Raw genomic sequence first — 12,945 nt, 5'->3', positions numbered from 1 at the left:
TTTGGAATGAAACCTCGTTTAGTTTTAGTCATATTTTAGTCACCTGGAATGTTTTAGCGTTAGTCTAGTTTTAGTCGACTGAATATCATAAGATTTCAGTCGACTAAATCTACAGTTGATTCAGTCGACTAAAATGTATTTTGGCGGGTACCTTGATGGCGTCGTAATGGTTGATTTGACACTCGCAGCGCAACGCGCTGTGAGCTTGTTGATCTGCTATCTTCAGCATGCAGCCAAGTGTAAAATGATCTCTTGTCCACTAGTCCCTTGCATTTTCATCTAGTTTTTATTTGTTGACGAAATTGTCACTGTCTTACTTTTAGTCACCAGCTTGTAGGTCTGCTATTTTTGAAAAATCGAAGAACGACTGACATAGAAACATAGCTTTTTCAGAAAACTGTCAGGATGTAGAAGAACATTTTTAGAATCTGATCTCAGGTCAGAATGGGTTAAAGGAACATGTACGTAATTTCACATGTTCAACCTTATATCTCCATATATGGAGAGCTTCCTCCTCACTGTGTGACTCATGGGTGTGTCCGCAGAGCGAGCAGCAGCCCCTCCCCCTCCCCACGGAGGTCAGCCACCACAGCAGACCTCCAATCAGGGACTCCACCCGGGACAACACCGCCCCCTACCTCATGCAGAGGCAGAAGAGCGAGGTACGCACACACACACACACACACACACAGACACGCACACACGCACACACACACACACACACACACACACACACGCCCCCTACCTCATGCAGAGGCAGAAGAGCGAGGTGCGCGCACGCAGACACACACACACACACATACACACACAGACACACACACACACACACACACACACGTTCAGCTACATACTGTGTGCAGCTGCATTCTGCTGAGGACGTGGGTGGAGACCGCTATCATCAACTACTCTCTGTCTCCCATTATCTGTGTGTCTCTCTCTCTCTCTCTCTCTCTCTCTCTCTCTCTCTGTCTCTCTCTCTCTCTCTCTCTCTCTCTCTCTCTCTGTCTCTCTCTGTCTCTCTCTCGCGCTCTCTCTCTCTCTCTCTCTCTCGTATCATCACGGTGCTGTGATGTGACTGCTCATAATAAGCGGCCTTCGCCGTACGCCATAGGTGGCATTCGCCTTGATTTCTATGCCCGTATTGAGGTGAAGTATGCCGTGCATTTGGCCTCTCTCTCTGTCACGGTTCTCATTCAGTGTGTTGTTGTTGTTGTTGTTGTTGTTGTTGTTGTTCAGATGGCGATGTACCACGACGGCCAGCCAGACGACGGAGGAGCGTCCAAGGAGAACCGCATGATGTACAGTGACTCTATGCCCAGGAGGGTGGGCAGCTTCTACAGAGGTAAGAACACACAGTGACTCTATGCCCAGGAGGGTGGGAAGCTTCTACAGAGGTAAGAACACACAGTGACTCTATGCCCAGGAGGGTGGGCAGCTTCTACAGAGGTATAAGAACACACAGTGACTCTATGCCCAGGAGGGTGGGCAGCTTCTACAGAGGTAAGAACACACAGTGACTCCATGACCAGGAGGGTGGGCAGCTTCTACAGAGGTAAGAACACACAGTGACTCTATGCCCAGGAGGGTGGGCAGCTTCTACAGAGGTAAGAACACACAGTGACTCTATGCCCAGGAGGGTGGGCAGCTTCTACAGAGGTAAGAACACACAGTGACTCTATGCCCAGGAGGGTGGGCAGCTTCTACAGAGGTATAAGAACAGTGACTCTATGCCCCGGAGGGTGGGCAGCTTCTACAGAGGTAAGAACACACAGTGACTCCATGCCCAGGAGGGTGGGCAGCTTCTACAGAGGTAAGAACACACAGTGACTCTATGCCCCGGAGGGTGGGCAGCTTCTACAGAGGTATAAGAACAGTACAGCTTTTTTGTCTTGAACTCTTGTCACATTTACCATTGACAATGAAAGGAGCATTTACGTCGTATGTGTCTGAGCAAATCGACGTGTTATGTCATGATGATGTACGATGATAAGAGCGCCCCTCACTTCACACGGGTGTGATTTTCCCTTTTTTTAGGGGCGCTATCCCCTCCTTTGCCCAGCTTTGTGTGTTTGTGTGTACCAAATCTGAGATGATTTGATTGGCTGAGCACGTATGATGATGTATGGCGATGAGAGCGCCCCATCACACACAATTGATTAGTCTTGATTATAAAATATTGTGAGCTCGTCGATTTATCTCGGCTGTGTGTTTTATGATTGATTAAATGTATTCTATAGTTTAATGAAGTGTTTACGTCGTTGTGTCTTTATGGAACAGTACCGTCTCCACGGCCGGACAACTTCCATGACCCCAGGAACCAGGGCCGGGGCTCCGGCGTGCCTGGGGAGCCCGGCGGCGGCGGCCTGGCCAACCACTCCAAACGACAGTCAGCCTTTGACCCGTGGTAGGAATTATTATTACACCACAACCTGTTCTAGGCTGTTTTCGCGTTTGTGGCTCAGGAGGTAGAGCAGGTCGTCCAATGATCCCTGGGTCGGCGTTTCGAATCCCGGCTCCTCCTCCTCCTGTCCACATGTCGAAGTGTCCATGGGCAAGACACTGAACCCTACATCGCCTCCAATGAGTCGGTCGGTGTGAGCTCGCCACCGTCTGTGTGTGAATGTGGGAAGTGAGGACGCTGGCGTCGACTGTTCACCGCTTCACCTCCCAATGTATGAATGAATGAACCGTTGTAAAGCGCTTTGAGCACTTGGTAAAGCACTATAAAAATGCAATTCATTCATTATAGGGCAACGTTTTCATGTCAAGAACCCCCAAGTTGATAAGAATTTGCCAGCAGACCAGGGACATGCTGGCAAAGTTTTAGAGGGGCAGGGGCTGAAATCCCATATAAATAGGGCACTTTTGGACGAAAATAGCAGATCTACAATCTCTCAGCGCGGCGCGCTGCGACGCGTTGAGAGCTTGTAGATCTGCTATTTAAAAAGCAATTCTCCTGAATGCTGCCTTCCGGCATGGCATGGAAAGGAGAGGAGGGGCATGTGCATTTCTTTCAGCATACAGTAGAAGGCTAAATGCTGCATTTGTGGTCTGGAAGGAAAGTTGTTTTACAGACGGGTAAAAGGGCAGGGGCTGAAGCCCCCTTTGATGTCTATGTGCATGTCCCTGCACAACCTGTTCTAGGGCAGTGGATCACAAACGTCTTCACGTCAAGAACCCCAAAATTGATGAGAATTTGCCAGCAGACCGCCCAACTAATTTGAAAATAGCTGATCTCAAGCTGTGCCGCTTGCACAGTCCCAATCTTCCGCCGTAGTCTGAAACCCCACCCCACCCACTTATATCTCTCCTCTCTACTCCACTCCAGGCCCGGTCCGGAGGCTGGGGGTATGAACCCACCGGAGCCAGCCAAAGAGAAGGAGAAGCAGGGCTTCTTCAGAGCAATAAAGAAGAAAAAGAAGAAGTCCCAGCAGGTGAGTCGACGTCGGTATGTCACTCTCAGTGATTGTATGCATGGTCGGAATGTCACTCTCAGTGATTGTATGCATGGTCGGTGTGTCACTCTCAGTGATTGTATGCATGGTCGGAATGTCACTCTCAGTGATTGTATGCATGGTCGGTGTGTCACTCTCAGTGATTGTATGCATGGTCGGTGTGTCACTCTCAGTGATTGTATGCATGGTCGGAATGTCACTCTTAGGGCCGATTCATTCTCCTATTTTACCGCTGTAGAGCCGAAATGATTTCTGCTCGTCAGAAATGTTCAGTGGCACCGAAGAGGCGACTTTAGGACGGTACCCCCCCCCCCCCCCCCGAACCTCAAATGACGTCACATTATAGGCTCTACAGCGCCGAACCGACTTTTATTCGGCTCTAAAACAGGAGTATGAATGTACAGTATGTGTTGGTATGTCACTCTTAGTGATGGTCAGTGAGTCGAGCATGTCTGTATGTCATTGTCACCATACTGTCTGTCACATACCATACTGTACATGTGTGGAACCAAGTGTTATACAATCAGATTTGGCTTGGCTTTGTTTAAAAAATATAAAAATAAACAAAGGACATTTTCTTAATCACTTTATACCAGTTGGTTTTCATATCAAGGTCCATTATGTATTCTACATTTGAGCCACGGAAACATCATTTCATGAGATCTAGCCTCTGCCTCTCAGACACAAACAAAGCTTTTTGTATTTTGTTGTCGTTGGATAAGATTCCACTATGGAGTGCCTCTATAGAGCACCGAAGTCTGACGTCACTTTCAGTAGAGGGCGTCAGTCCCCAGGTTCATGTATTTGTTTAGTTGCATTGAAATCGCCATAGGAGGATTTTTAGATTGCTTCATATAAGAACTGTGTTTGAAAAATAAACATGTCACCCCGGCCGCTTCACTCATATGGATATGAAGAATCAACTCTGACTGAGAGAAAACGCTAATGTTACTGCTGCTGAATTAGTTAGATTTTCGCTAGAAGCAGACTGTATCATTATATGAGTGACTGACTGTTGCAAACGATACAGAGACACCTCCCTGACAATAACGCAGAGACAGCTTGTTTATTTTTGGACCACAACGCTTATAGTAGACGATATTAAGATCACCCCATGTTATTCTCCATAGAGAAATTACTTCCGCGAACCAGGGGAATCGAAGGGATGAGCGAGTTACGTCAGGACTTCGGTGCTCTATAGTGCTGTTCACTATGCCACCCACTATGTGGCGTAGTTCTCCTGTGTGCAGTGAGGTCATGTTGCTCTTGTATTGCAGATGGAGAACCCAGACGGCGGTCCCCCTGTCATCAAGAAACCTCTTTTCCCCCTCTTTAACTCAAAGACTAGCATAAAGCATAGCTCCACCTCCTCCACGCGGGTTCTCCCCGTGTTGTGCTCTCCCCCCATGGTACAAGACAACGTTTCTACGCTCTCTAAACACGCCGCCGCGCCGTCCGTCCGTCCGTCTGTCGGGTGGAAACCTTGTATGTCCAGAACTCTGTTCCAGGGGATCACGTGACGGGAACGCTCGCCTCCAAAACACATTCGCCCGTACCGCTCGCACCTCAGCCGTTCCTGTATTGTTGTATTCATTTAGCTGAGGTTAAGGTTTGGAATAAGGTTAGATTTAGGCATAGTTTTACTGAGGTTAAGGTTTAACAATAAGGTTAGATTTAGGCATAGTTTTACTGAGGTTAAGGTTTAACAATAAGGTTAGATTTAGGCATAGTTTTACTGAGGTTAGGTTTAAGAATGAGGTTAGGTTTAGCCATAGTTTTACTGAGGTTAAGGTTTGGAATAAGGTTAGATTCAGGCATAGTTTTACTGAGGTTAAGGTTTGGAATAAGGTTAGATTCAGGCATAGTTTTACTGAGGTTAAGGTTTGGAATAAGGTTCGATTCAGGCATAGTTTTACTGAGGTTAGGTTTAAGAATGAGGTTAGATTCAGGCATAGTTTTACTGAGGTTAAGGTTTGGAATAAGGTTAGATTCAGGCATAGTTTTACTGAGGTTAAGGTTTAGGAATATGGTTAGGTTTAGGCATAGTTTTACTGAGGTTAAGGTTTGGAATATGGTTAGATTTAGGCATAGTTTTACTGAGGTTAAGGTTTAAGAATAAGGTTAGTTTTAGTCATAGTTTTACTGAGGTTAAGGTTTGGAATAAGGTTAGATTTAGGCATAGTTTTACTGAGGTTAAGGTTTAACAATAAGGTTAGATTTAGGCATAGTTTTACTGAGGTTAAGGTTTAACAATAAGGTTAGATTTAGGCATAGTTTTACTGAGGTTAGGTTTAAGAATGAGGTTAGGTTTAGCCATAGTTTTACTGAGGTTAAGGTTTGGAATAAGGTTAGATTCAGGCATAGTTTTACTGAGGTTAAGGTTTGGAATAAGGTTAGATTCAGGCATAGTTTTACTGAGGTTAAGGTTTGGAATAAGGTTCGATTCAGGCATAGTTTTACTGAGGTTAGGTTTAAGAATGAGGTTAGATTCAGGCATAGTTTTACTGAGGTTAAGGTTTGGAATAAGGTTAGATTCAGGCATAGTTTTACTGAGGTTAAGGTTTAGGAATATGGTTAGGTTTAGGCATAGTTTTACTGAGGTTAAGGTTTGGAATATGGTTAGATTTAGGCATAGTTTTACTGAGGTTAAGGTTTAAGAATAAGGTTAGTTTTAGTCATAGTTTTACTGAGGTTAAGGTTTGGAATAAGGTTAGATTCAGGCATAGTTTTACTGAGGTTAGGTTTAAGAATGAGGTTAGATTCAGGCATAGTTTTACTGAGGTTAAGGTTTGGAATAAGGTTAGATTCAGGCATAGTTTTACTGAGGTTGAGGTTTAGGAATATGGTTAGGTTTAGGCATAGTTTTACTGAGGTTAAGGTTTGGAATAAGGTTAGATTTAGCCATAGTTTTACTGAGGTTAAGGTTTGGAATAAGGTTAGTTTTAGTCATAGTTTTACTGAGGTTAAGGTTTGGAATAAGGTTAGGTTCAGGCATAGTTTTACTGAGGTTAGGTTTAAGAATGAGGTTAGGTTCAGGCATAGTTTTACTGAGGTTAAGGTTTAAGAATAAGGTTAGTTTTAGTCATAGTTTTACTGAGGTTAAGGTTTGGAATAAGGTTAGATTTAGGCATAGTTTTACTGAGGTTAAGGTTTAAGAATAAGGTTAGATTTAGTCATAGTTTTACTGAGGTTAAGGTTTGGAATAAGGTTAGATTCAGGCATAGTTTTACTGAGGTTAAGGTTTAAGAATAATGTTAGGTTTAGCCATAGTTTTACTGAGGTTAAGGTTTGGAATACGGTTAGATTTAGGCATAGTTTTACTGAGGTTAAGGTTTGGAATAAGGTTAGTTTTAGTCATAGTTTTACTGAGGTTAAGGTTTAAGAATAAGGTTAGATTTAGGCATAGTTTTACTGAGGTTAAGGTTTAAGAATAAGGTTAGATTTAGTCATAGTTTTACTGAGGTTAAGGTTTGGAATAAGGTTAGATTTAGGCATAGTTTTACTGAGGTTAAGGTTTGGAATAAGGTTAGATTTAGGCATAGTTTTACTGAGGTTAAGGTTTAACAATAAGGTTAGATTTAGGCATAGTTTGACTGAGGTTAAGGTTTGGAATAAGGTTAGATTTAGGCATAGTTTTACTGAGGTTAAGGTTTGGAATAAGGTTAGATTTAGGCATAGTTTTACTGAGGTTAAGGTTTGGAATAAGGTTAGATTTAGGCATAGTTTTACTGAGGTTAAGGTTTAAGAATGAGGTTAGATTTAGGCATAGTTTTACTGAGGTTAAGGTTTAAGAATAAGGTTAGATTTAGTCATAGTTTTACTGAGGTTAAGGTTTGGAATATGGTTAGATTTAGTCATAGTTTTACTGAGGTTAAGGTTTGGAATAAGGTTTGTTTTAGTCATAGTTTTACTGAGGTTAAGGTTTGGAATAAGGTTACATTCAGGCATAGTTTTACTGAGGTTAAGGTTTGGAATAAGGTTAGATTTAGGCATAGTTTTACTGAGGTTAAGGTTTAAGAATAAGGTTAGTTTTAGGCATAGTTTTACTGAGGTTAAGGTTTAACAATAAGGTTAGTTTTAGTCATAGTTTTACTGAGGTTAAGGTTTGGAATAAGGTTAGATTTAGGCATAGTTTTACTGAGGTTAAGGTTTAAGAATAAGGTTAGGTATAGGCATAGTTTTACTGAGGTTAGGTTTTGGAATAAGGTTAGATTTAGTCATAGTTTTACTGAGGTTAGGTTTAAGAATGAGGTTAGATTTAGGCATAGTTTTACTGAGGTTAAGGTTTGGAATAAGGTTAGCTTTAGGCATAGTTTTACTGAGGTTAAGGTTTGGAATAAGGTTAGTTTTAGTCATAGTTTTACTGAGGTTAAGGTTTAAGAATGAGGTTAGATTTAGGCATAGTTTTACTGAGGTTAAGGTTTAAGAATAAGGTTAGGTTTAGCCATAGTTTTACCACGGAAACCATGGCGACCATACCACGGTCGTCCGATTTGACCCAGGGCAAGCGCTCTTGTGTTCGATCCAATGTAGTTATCATTTAGTTACAAGTCTGTGTGAATCATTTTCACCGGATTGATATGCATAAAACCCACAGACAGGCATTCCTTAAAAAAACCCAAAAAACAGCAGGTCTACAAGCTCACAAAGGATCACGATGCGACACTCTGTGAGCTTGTAGATCGGCTATTTTCACTATGCTTTCATGGGGCACGGCGGTACGACATTAATTTATGAAAAGAAAACAGTTGAAATATGGAAATACAAGGTTTCTGCCCGTAAACCCCGTGCTGTTGCATGCACTAACAACAACCATAATCAATCAACATGTTTTTCATCCAAATCATCTTCCAGGGTGTCGTATTAATAATGTCATGGTAAATATGGTGATGTATTAGGATACAGAATTCAACAAGCCAGATCCCTCTACACTATATTATATACTGTTGTATAAAATATGTTATTTTACCACGTAAGCACTATATTTCGTCGTACGATGAACTGCGGTAGACAATCTATGAGCTCCCAACGCATCGATGCGTTTGTGAGCTTACTTTTCTTTCCCTGTTCTTGTTTGACCATTTTTTGCGACATGACTCAAAAGGCTGAAAAGTGTTTAATAGTTTAATACTTTTAATTATACTATAGCTATCACTCGCAACAGAGTACCACTTCCTTCCACTCATTCCACAAAATATTGTCATGTCCAAACATTTTGATTTATTGAGTAATATAGATATGGGTCTGGTGAGTGAGTTCTGACTTCAGTACGGGGGGATCTTTGAGGATTATTCTGACCCAATGCTACTAATCCCAGCTCCGTGTTTAACAGCATGTCTCGGGTGTACTGTATATATTAATGTACTGGGGAAACGAGAGAGCGCCGCCCGGGCTTAGAAAAACAAGTTAGAGGTGCAGAGAGAGTAAGGTAAAGACTGCATATTATTATTATGCTCCCAAATACTGTAAACTGGAACTAAATCCAGTGTCCCCCGAAACGTCACACGCGTATTCCCTAGCAGATCTACAAGCTCACAGAGTGGCACCGAGTGCCACGCTGTGAGCTTGTAGGTCTGCTAGGTCTGTGTTCCTCTGAGTGTAGCCTATACTGTACCTCCAGTCAAAGCTGCACGATCAGTCAACACACGTTAGTTACCGCAGTGAAATTTGTTCTCCACATTTGACCCATCACGTATCTCGGGAATCATTAGTTGATTTGACCCCCCCAATCCAACCCATTGATGCTGAGTGTCAAGCAGGGAGGCATTGGGTCCCATTTTTACAGTCTTTGGTATGACCCGGCCGGGGATCGAACCCCGACCTCCCAGTTTCATGACACCCTAACCTAACAAGGCCACTGTCTGGTGTCACTGCATTACTGCATTAATCGAAGAACGACTGACACATACTGTAGAAACATAGCTTTTTTCAGAAAACTGTCGGGATGTAGAAGACGTTTTTAGAATCTGATCTCAGGTCAGAATGGGTTAATGCAGATACGAGGTACATATTAGAGTGGAGGGTTTATATGTCTGTGTTTTGGGGGCAGCAGGGTGCCAGCGATACGAGGTACATATTAGAGTGGAGGGTTTATATATCTGTTTTTTGGGGGCAGCAGGGTGCCAGCGATACGAGGTACATATTAGAGTGGAGGGTTTATATATCTGTGTTTTGGGGGCAGCAGGGTGCCAGCGATACGAGGTACATATTAGAGTGGAGGTTTATATATTATATTTTAGTATAATAATAACGGTCTGTGTTTTGGGGGCAGCAGGGTGGTGCCAGCGACCCGACGGACCACGCCCTCATGCAGAAGTCGTCCCGGTCGTCGGGGGGGCACCAGAGCGGGCGGCACCGGAGCCGAGACAAGAGCCGGGAGCGGGACCAGTCGCGGGACCGAGACCGGGACCGAGACCGGGACCGGGACAACGACTGGCAGCCGGAGAAACTGGCAGACTCTCACTCTCAGGTATACTCCTTGACTCATTTACCTACCGGCAACATAACATAACACTGCCATCTAGTGGCTGAAAAAGCGTCGTTTTACCCGGAAACTGCGAGTCAGGAAGTGAAAATCTGCTATGCAACATGTCCCGCGAATGTTACTTAATTAATTTACTGCCTCAGTATATATACATAAATAATCCACCCCCTGCCAGCGATTCTTCTGTTTTCCATTACCTTTTAAAATTGTCACAGATTATTTGTCTTCATTACTGTACTGTACTGTACTGTACTGTACTGTACTGTACTGTACTGTACTGTATTGTATACGCCCTCACAAATATTGAGCTTGGCGCTCTTGGGCATGCCCAGGAGGATGTATTCATGCTGACGTCTGCTGCTGACCGACTGGTCAGCTAGGGGACCGACCAGGTGGTCCCTAGGGGACCAACCCGGCCCTTACTGTACTGTTTTATTGTTAGTTATACATTTACCGGAATTGTTATACATTTATCGTTTACCACCGTGGCATGATGTCATGAAAAAAGAGGTAAAATGGTGCATTTATATAATGCCTTTTATCCAAGGCACTTTACGTGCATCACATTCACCCATTCACACACACATTCATACACCTTTACATAGATTGTGCATCACATTCACACATTCACACACCTTTACATAGACTGTGCATCACATTCACCCATTCACACACACATTCACACACCTTTACATAGATTGTGCATCACATTCACACATTCACACACCTTTACATAGACTGTGCATTACATTCACCCATTCACACACCCATTCACACACCTTTACATAGATTGTGCATTACATTCACCCATTCACACACACATTCACACACCTTTACATAGATTGTGCATCACATTCACACATTCACACACCTTTACATAGACTGTGCATTACATTCACCCATTCACACACCCATTCACACACCTTTACATAGATTGTGCATTACATTCACCCATTCACACACACATTCACACACCTTTACATAGATTGTGCATCACATTCACCCATTCACACACACATTCACACACCTTTACATAGAATGTGCATTACATTCACCCATTCACACACACATTCACACACTGATGGCGGAGGAAACCATGCAAGGCACCAAACCAGCACATCAGGAGCAATTAGGGGTTCAGAGAGTCTTGCTCAAGGACACTTCGACACTAACTCTGGGGGAGACCAACAGGGATCAAACTGGGAACCTTGTGGTTGCCGTCCGGTCACTCTACGCCTGAGCCACCGCCACCCGTTGTACTTTTTGGTAGTCACCTTATCACCTGAAACTGGAGTATGTCTAGGCCTTTAGGGCCCAATTAGTTCATTTTCAGGCCCGTTAAGAACTCTAGCCTGGACCCAAACATCTGTCTCTCTCTCTCTCTCTCCCTCCCTCTCTCTCCCCCAGCCGCTGCGGTCCCTGCGGAAGCTCCTGCACCTCACCTCCTCCTCCTCCTCGTCCAATCAGACGCAGCAGCAGCAGCAGGCCGACAACATGCGCTTCCAGCCCCACGGGGGCGGGGGCGGCGCCAACGCCTTGGCCTCCTCGGCCAATAAGGGCGGCTTCCACTCAGGACTCAGCACGCCGCAGCTGAAGAGCCGCCAGGCGTCGGCCTATCAGCACCCGGCGCAGCTGGAGGGGGGCGGGGGTGGGGGCACGGGGGGGTGGCACCCGTCGGCCCTGGGCCGCCCAGAGGGGGGGGGCAACCCCTACCCGGAGCCGCTGGGCATCAAGGGAGGGGGAGGGGGAGGAGGGGGCCAAAACGGGCACGGCGGCTTCAGGCGCCCGTCCCGCTCTCGTATGCCAAACCTCAACGACCTGAAGGAGACCGCCCTGTAGGGGATTGTGGTCGTTGTAGTTCTTTTAAGTGCTCCATCCTATATAACCCTCGCCAGCTCTCTCTTTTCGTTTTATTCTCTGTAGTGCGACTCTGTAGTCACGTCCCAAAGAACAAGATGGCGGATACAAGCAGCCGAAATGAGACGTCAGTCACCGACCGGGGGGGGCCTGACGTCTCCCCGGAGGGACATACTGTAGGGGTGAGACGTTCAGTCACCCGGGAGAGACTCGGGGAGTAGAGATGCTGCTCGTTCCCGTGGAAAGGAGACAGTGATGGTGGACGGTAAGGATGGACGTTAACGATGCCTCCCGAGTGTCTCCCTGTTGGGAGGTCCTCCCTGTACCTGGGAAGGAGACCCCCCCCCTGGGGAGGAGACCCCCCTGGGAAGGAGACCCCCCCCCTGGGCAGAACAAGGACCAGAAAGATGGATTATTTGTTTCTAATATATTTTTTATCCCATGATTTTGTAACCCATTTTTCACCCCTGTGTCAATCATCTAATGTGATCCTGGGCTCTACACACCCTCCGCCAACCTAGTCCCCATATATGGGGGACAAGGGGAGAGCAACGGACTTGAACTCGAACTCAAACTTGACGTAGAGCGCGTGGAAGGAACACGTTATTCCAACCAGTTCCTTTCCCCTCCATCAGGCGCCCCGGCTGGCCAGGGGGAGGCAGTTTAGAGACCAGGATTACTGCATGTTTTTTGTGAGGGTATACCTACCCTAGGGGGACACGGGGAGAACATGCAAACTCCACACAGAAAGGCCCTTTCGCCAACCCCCGCCTTTGGGTATGGGCACTGATGACGCGGAGGAGGAAACACGCCGCCAGCACCCACAGCATCCCGAGCGGGAATCGAACCCAGGACCTTCTAGCTGTGAGGCGACAGCACTTCCAAATGCCCCCCCAGAAAGATGGATTATTAAGGATTATTATTATTATTATGTTATTGTCCACAGTGACCTTGGAACGCCTCGGGATCCCCCAGGAGGAGGAAGGGACTAATGTTGCCCCGGGTTAGAAGGAAGTCTGGAGCTTTTGGGGCTGGAACTTGTTGTTGCCCCCCTCCCCTCGCGACCCGACTCCGGATAAGCGGTCAAAGATGGATGTGTCCTTTTTTTTTGACAAGTGACACACGGTCACACTACAGAGAATATATGAA

At 45.4% G+C, this 12,945-nt stretch overlaps 1 protein-coding gene across 1 annotated transcript in view; it reads left to right on the top strand.

Annotated features, from left to right (window-relative positions):
- Window positions 1-11,778, top strand: part of LOC308319552 (cyclin-dependent kinase-like 5) — a gene marked incomplete at its 3' end in the record, with an annotated part of 111,696 nt that extends 99,918 nt beyond the window's left edge. The window contains exons 15-21 of the mRNA XM_080769656.1: window positions 555-662; window positions 1,237-1,342; window positions 2,278-2,404; window positions 3,329-3,434; window positions 4,733-4,864; window positions 9,730-9,924; window positions 11,347-11,778. Of these exons, the coding sequence (XP_080625782.1) occupies window positions 555-662; window positions 1,237-1,342; window positions 2,278-2,404; window positions 3,329-3,434; window positions 4,733-4,864; window positions 9,730-9,924; window positions 11,347-11,778 (1,206 nt within the window). The remainder of the gene's footprint in view (window positions 1-554; window positions 663-1,236; window positions 1,343-2,277; window positions 2,405-3,328; window positions 3,435-4,732; window positions 4,865-9,729; window positions 9,925-11,346) is intronic.
- Window positions 11,779-12,945: the final 1,167 nt, after the last annotated feature.

This window comes from Protomyctophum bolini (genome assembly GCF_963924005.1).
Source record: "Protomyctophum bolini genome assembly, chromosome: 8".
NCBI lineage: Eukaryota > Metazoa > Chordata > Actinopteri > Myctophiformes > Myctophidae > Protomyctophum > Protomyctophum bolini.
The sequence above is the reverse complement of the archived record's forward strand: the minus strand, read 5'-3'. Positions and strand labels throughout refer to the sequence as shown.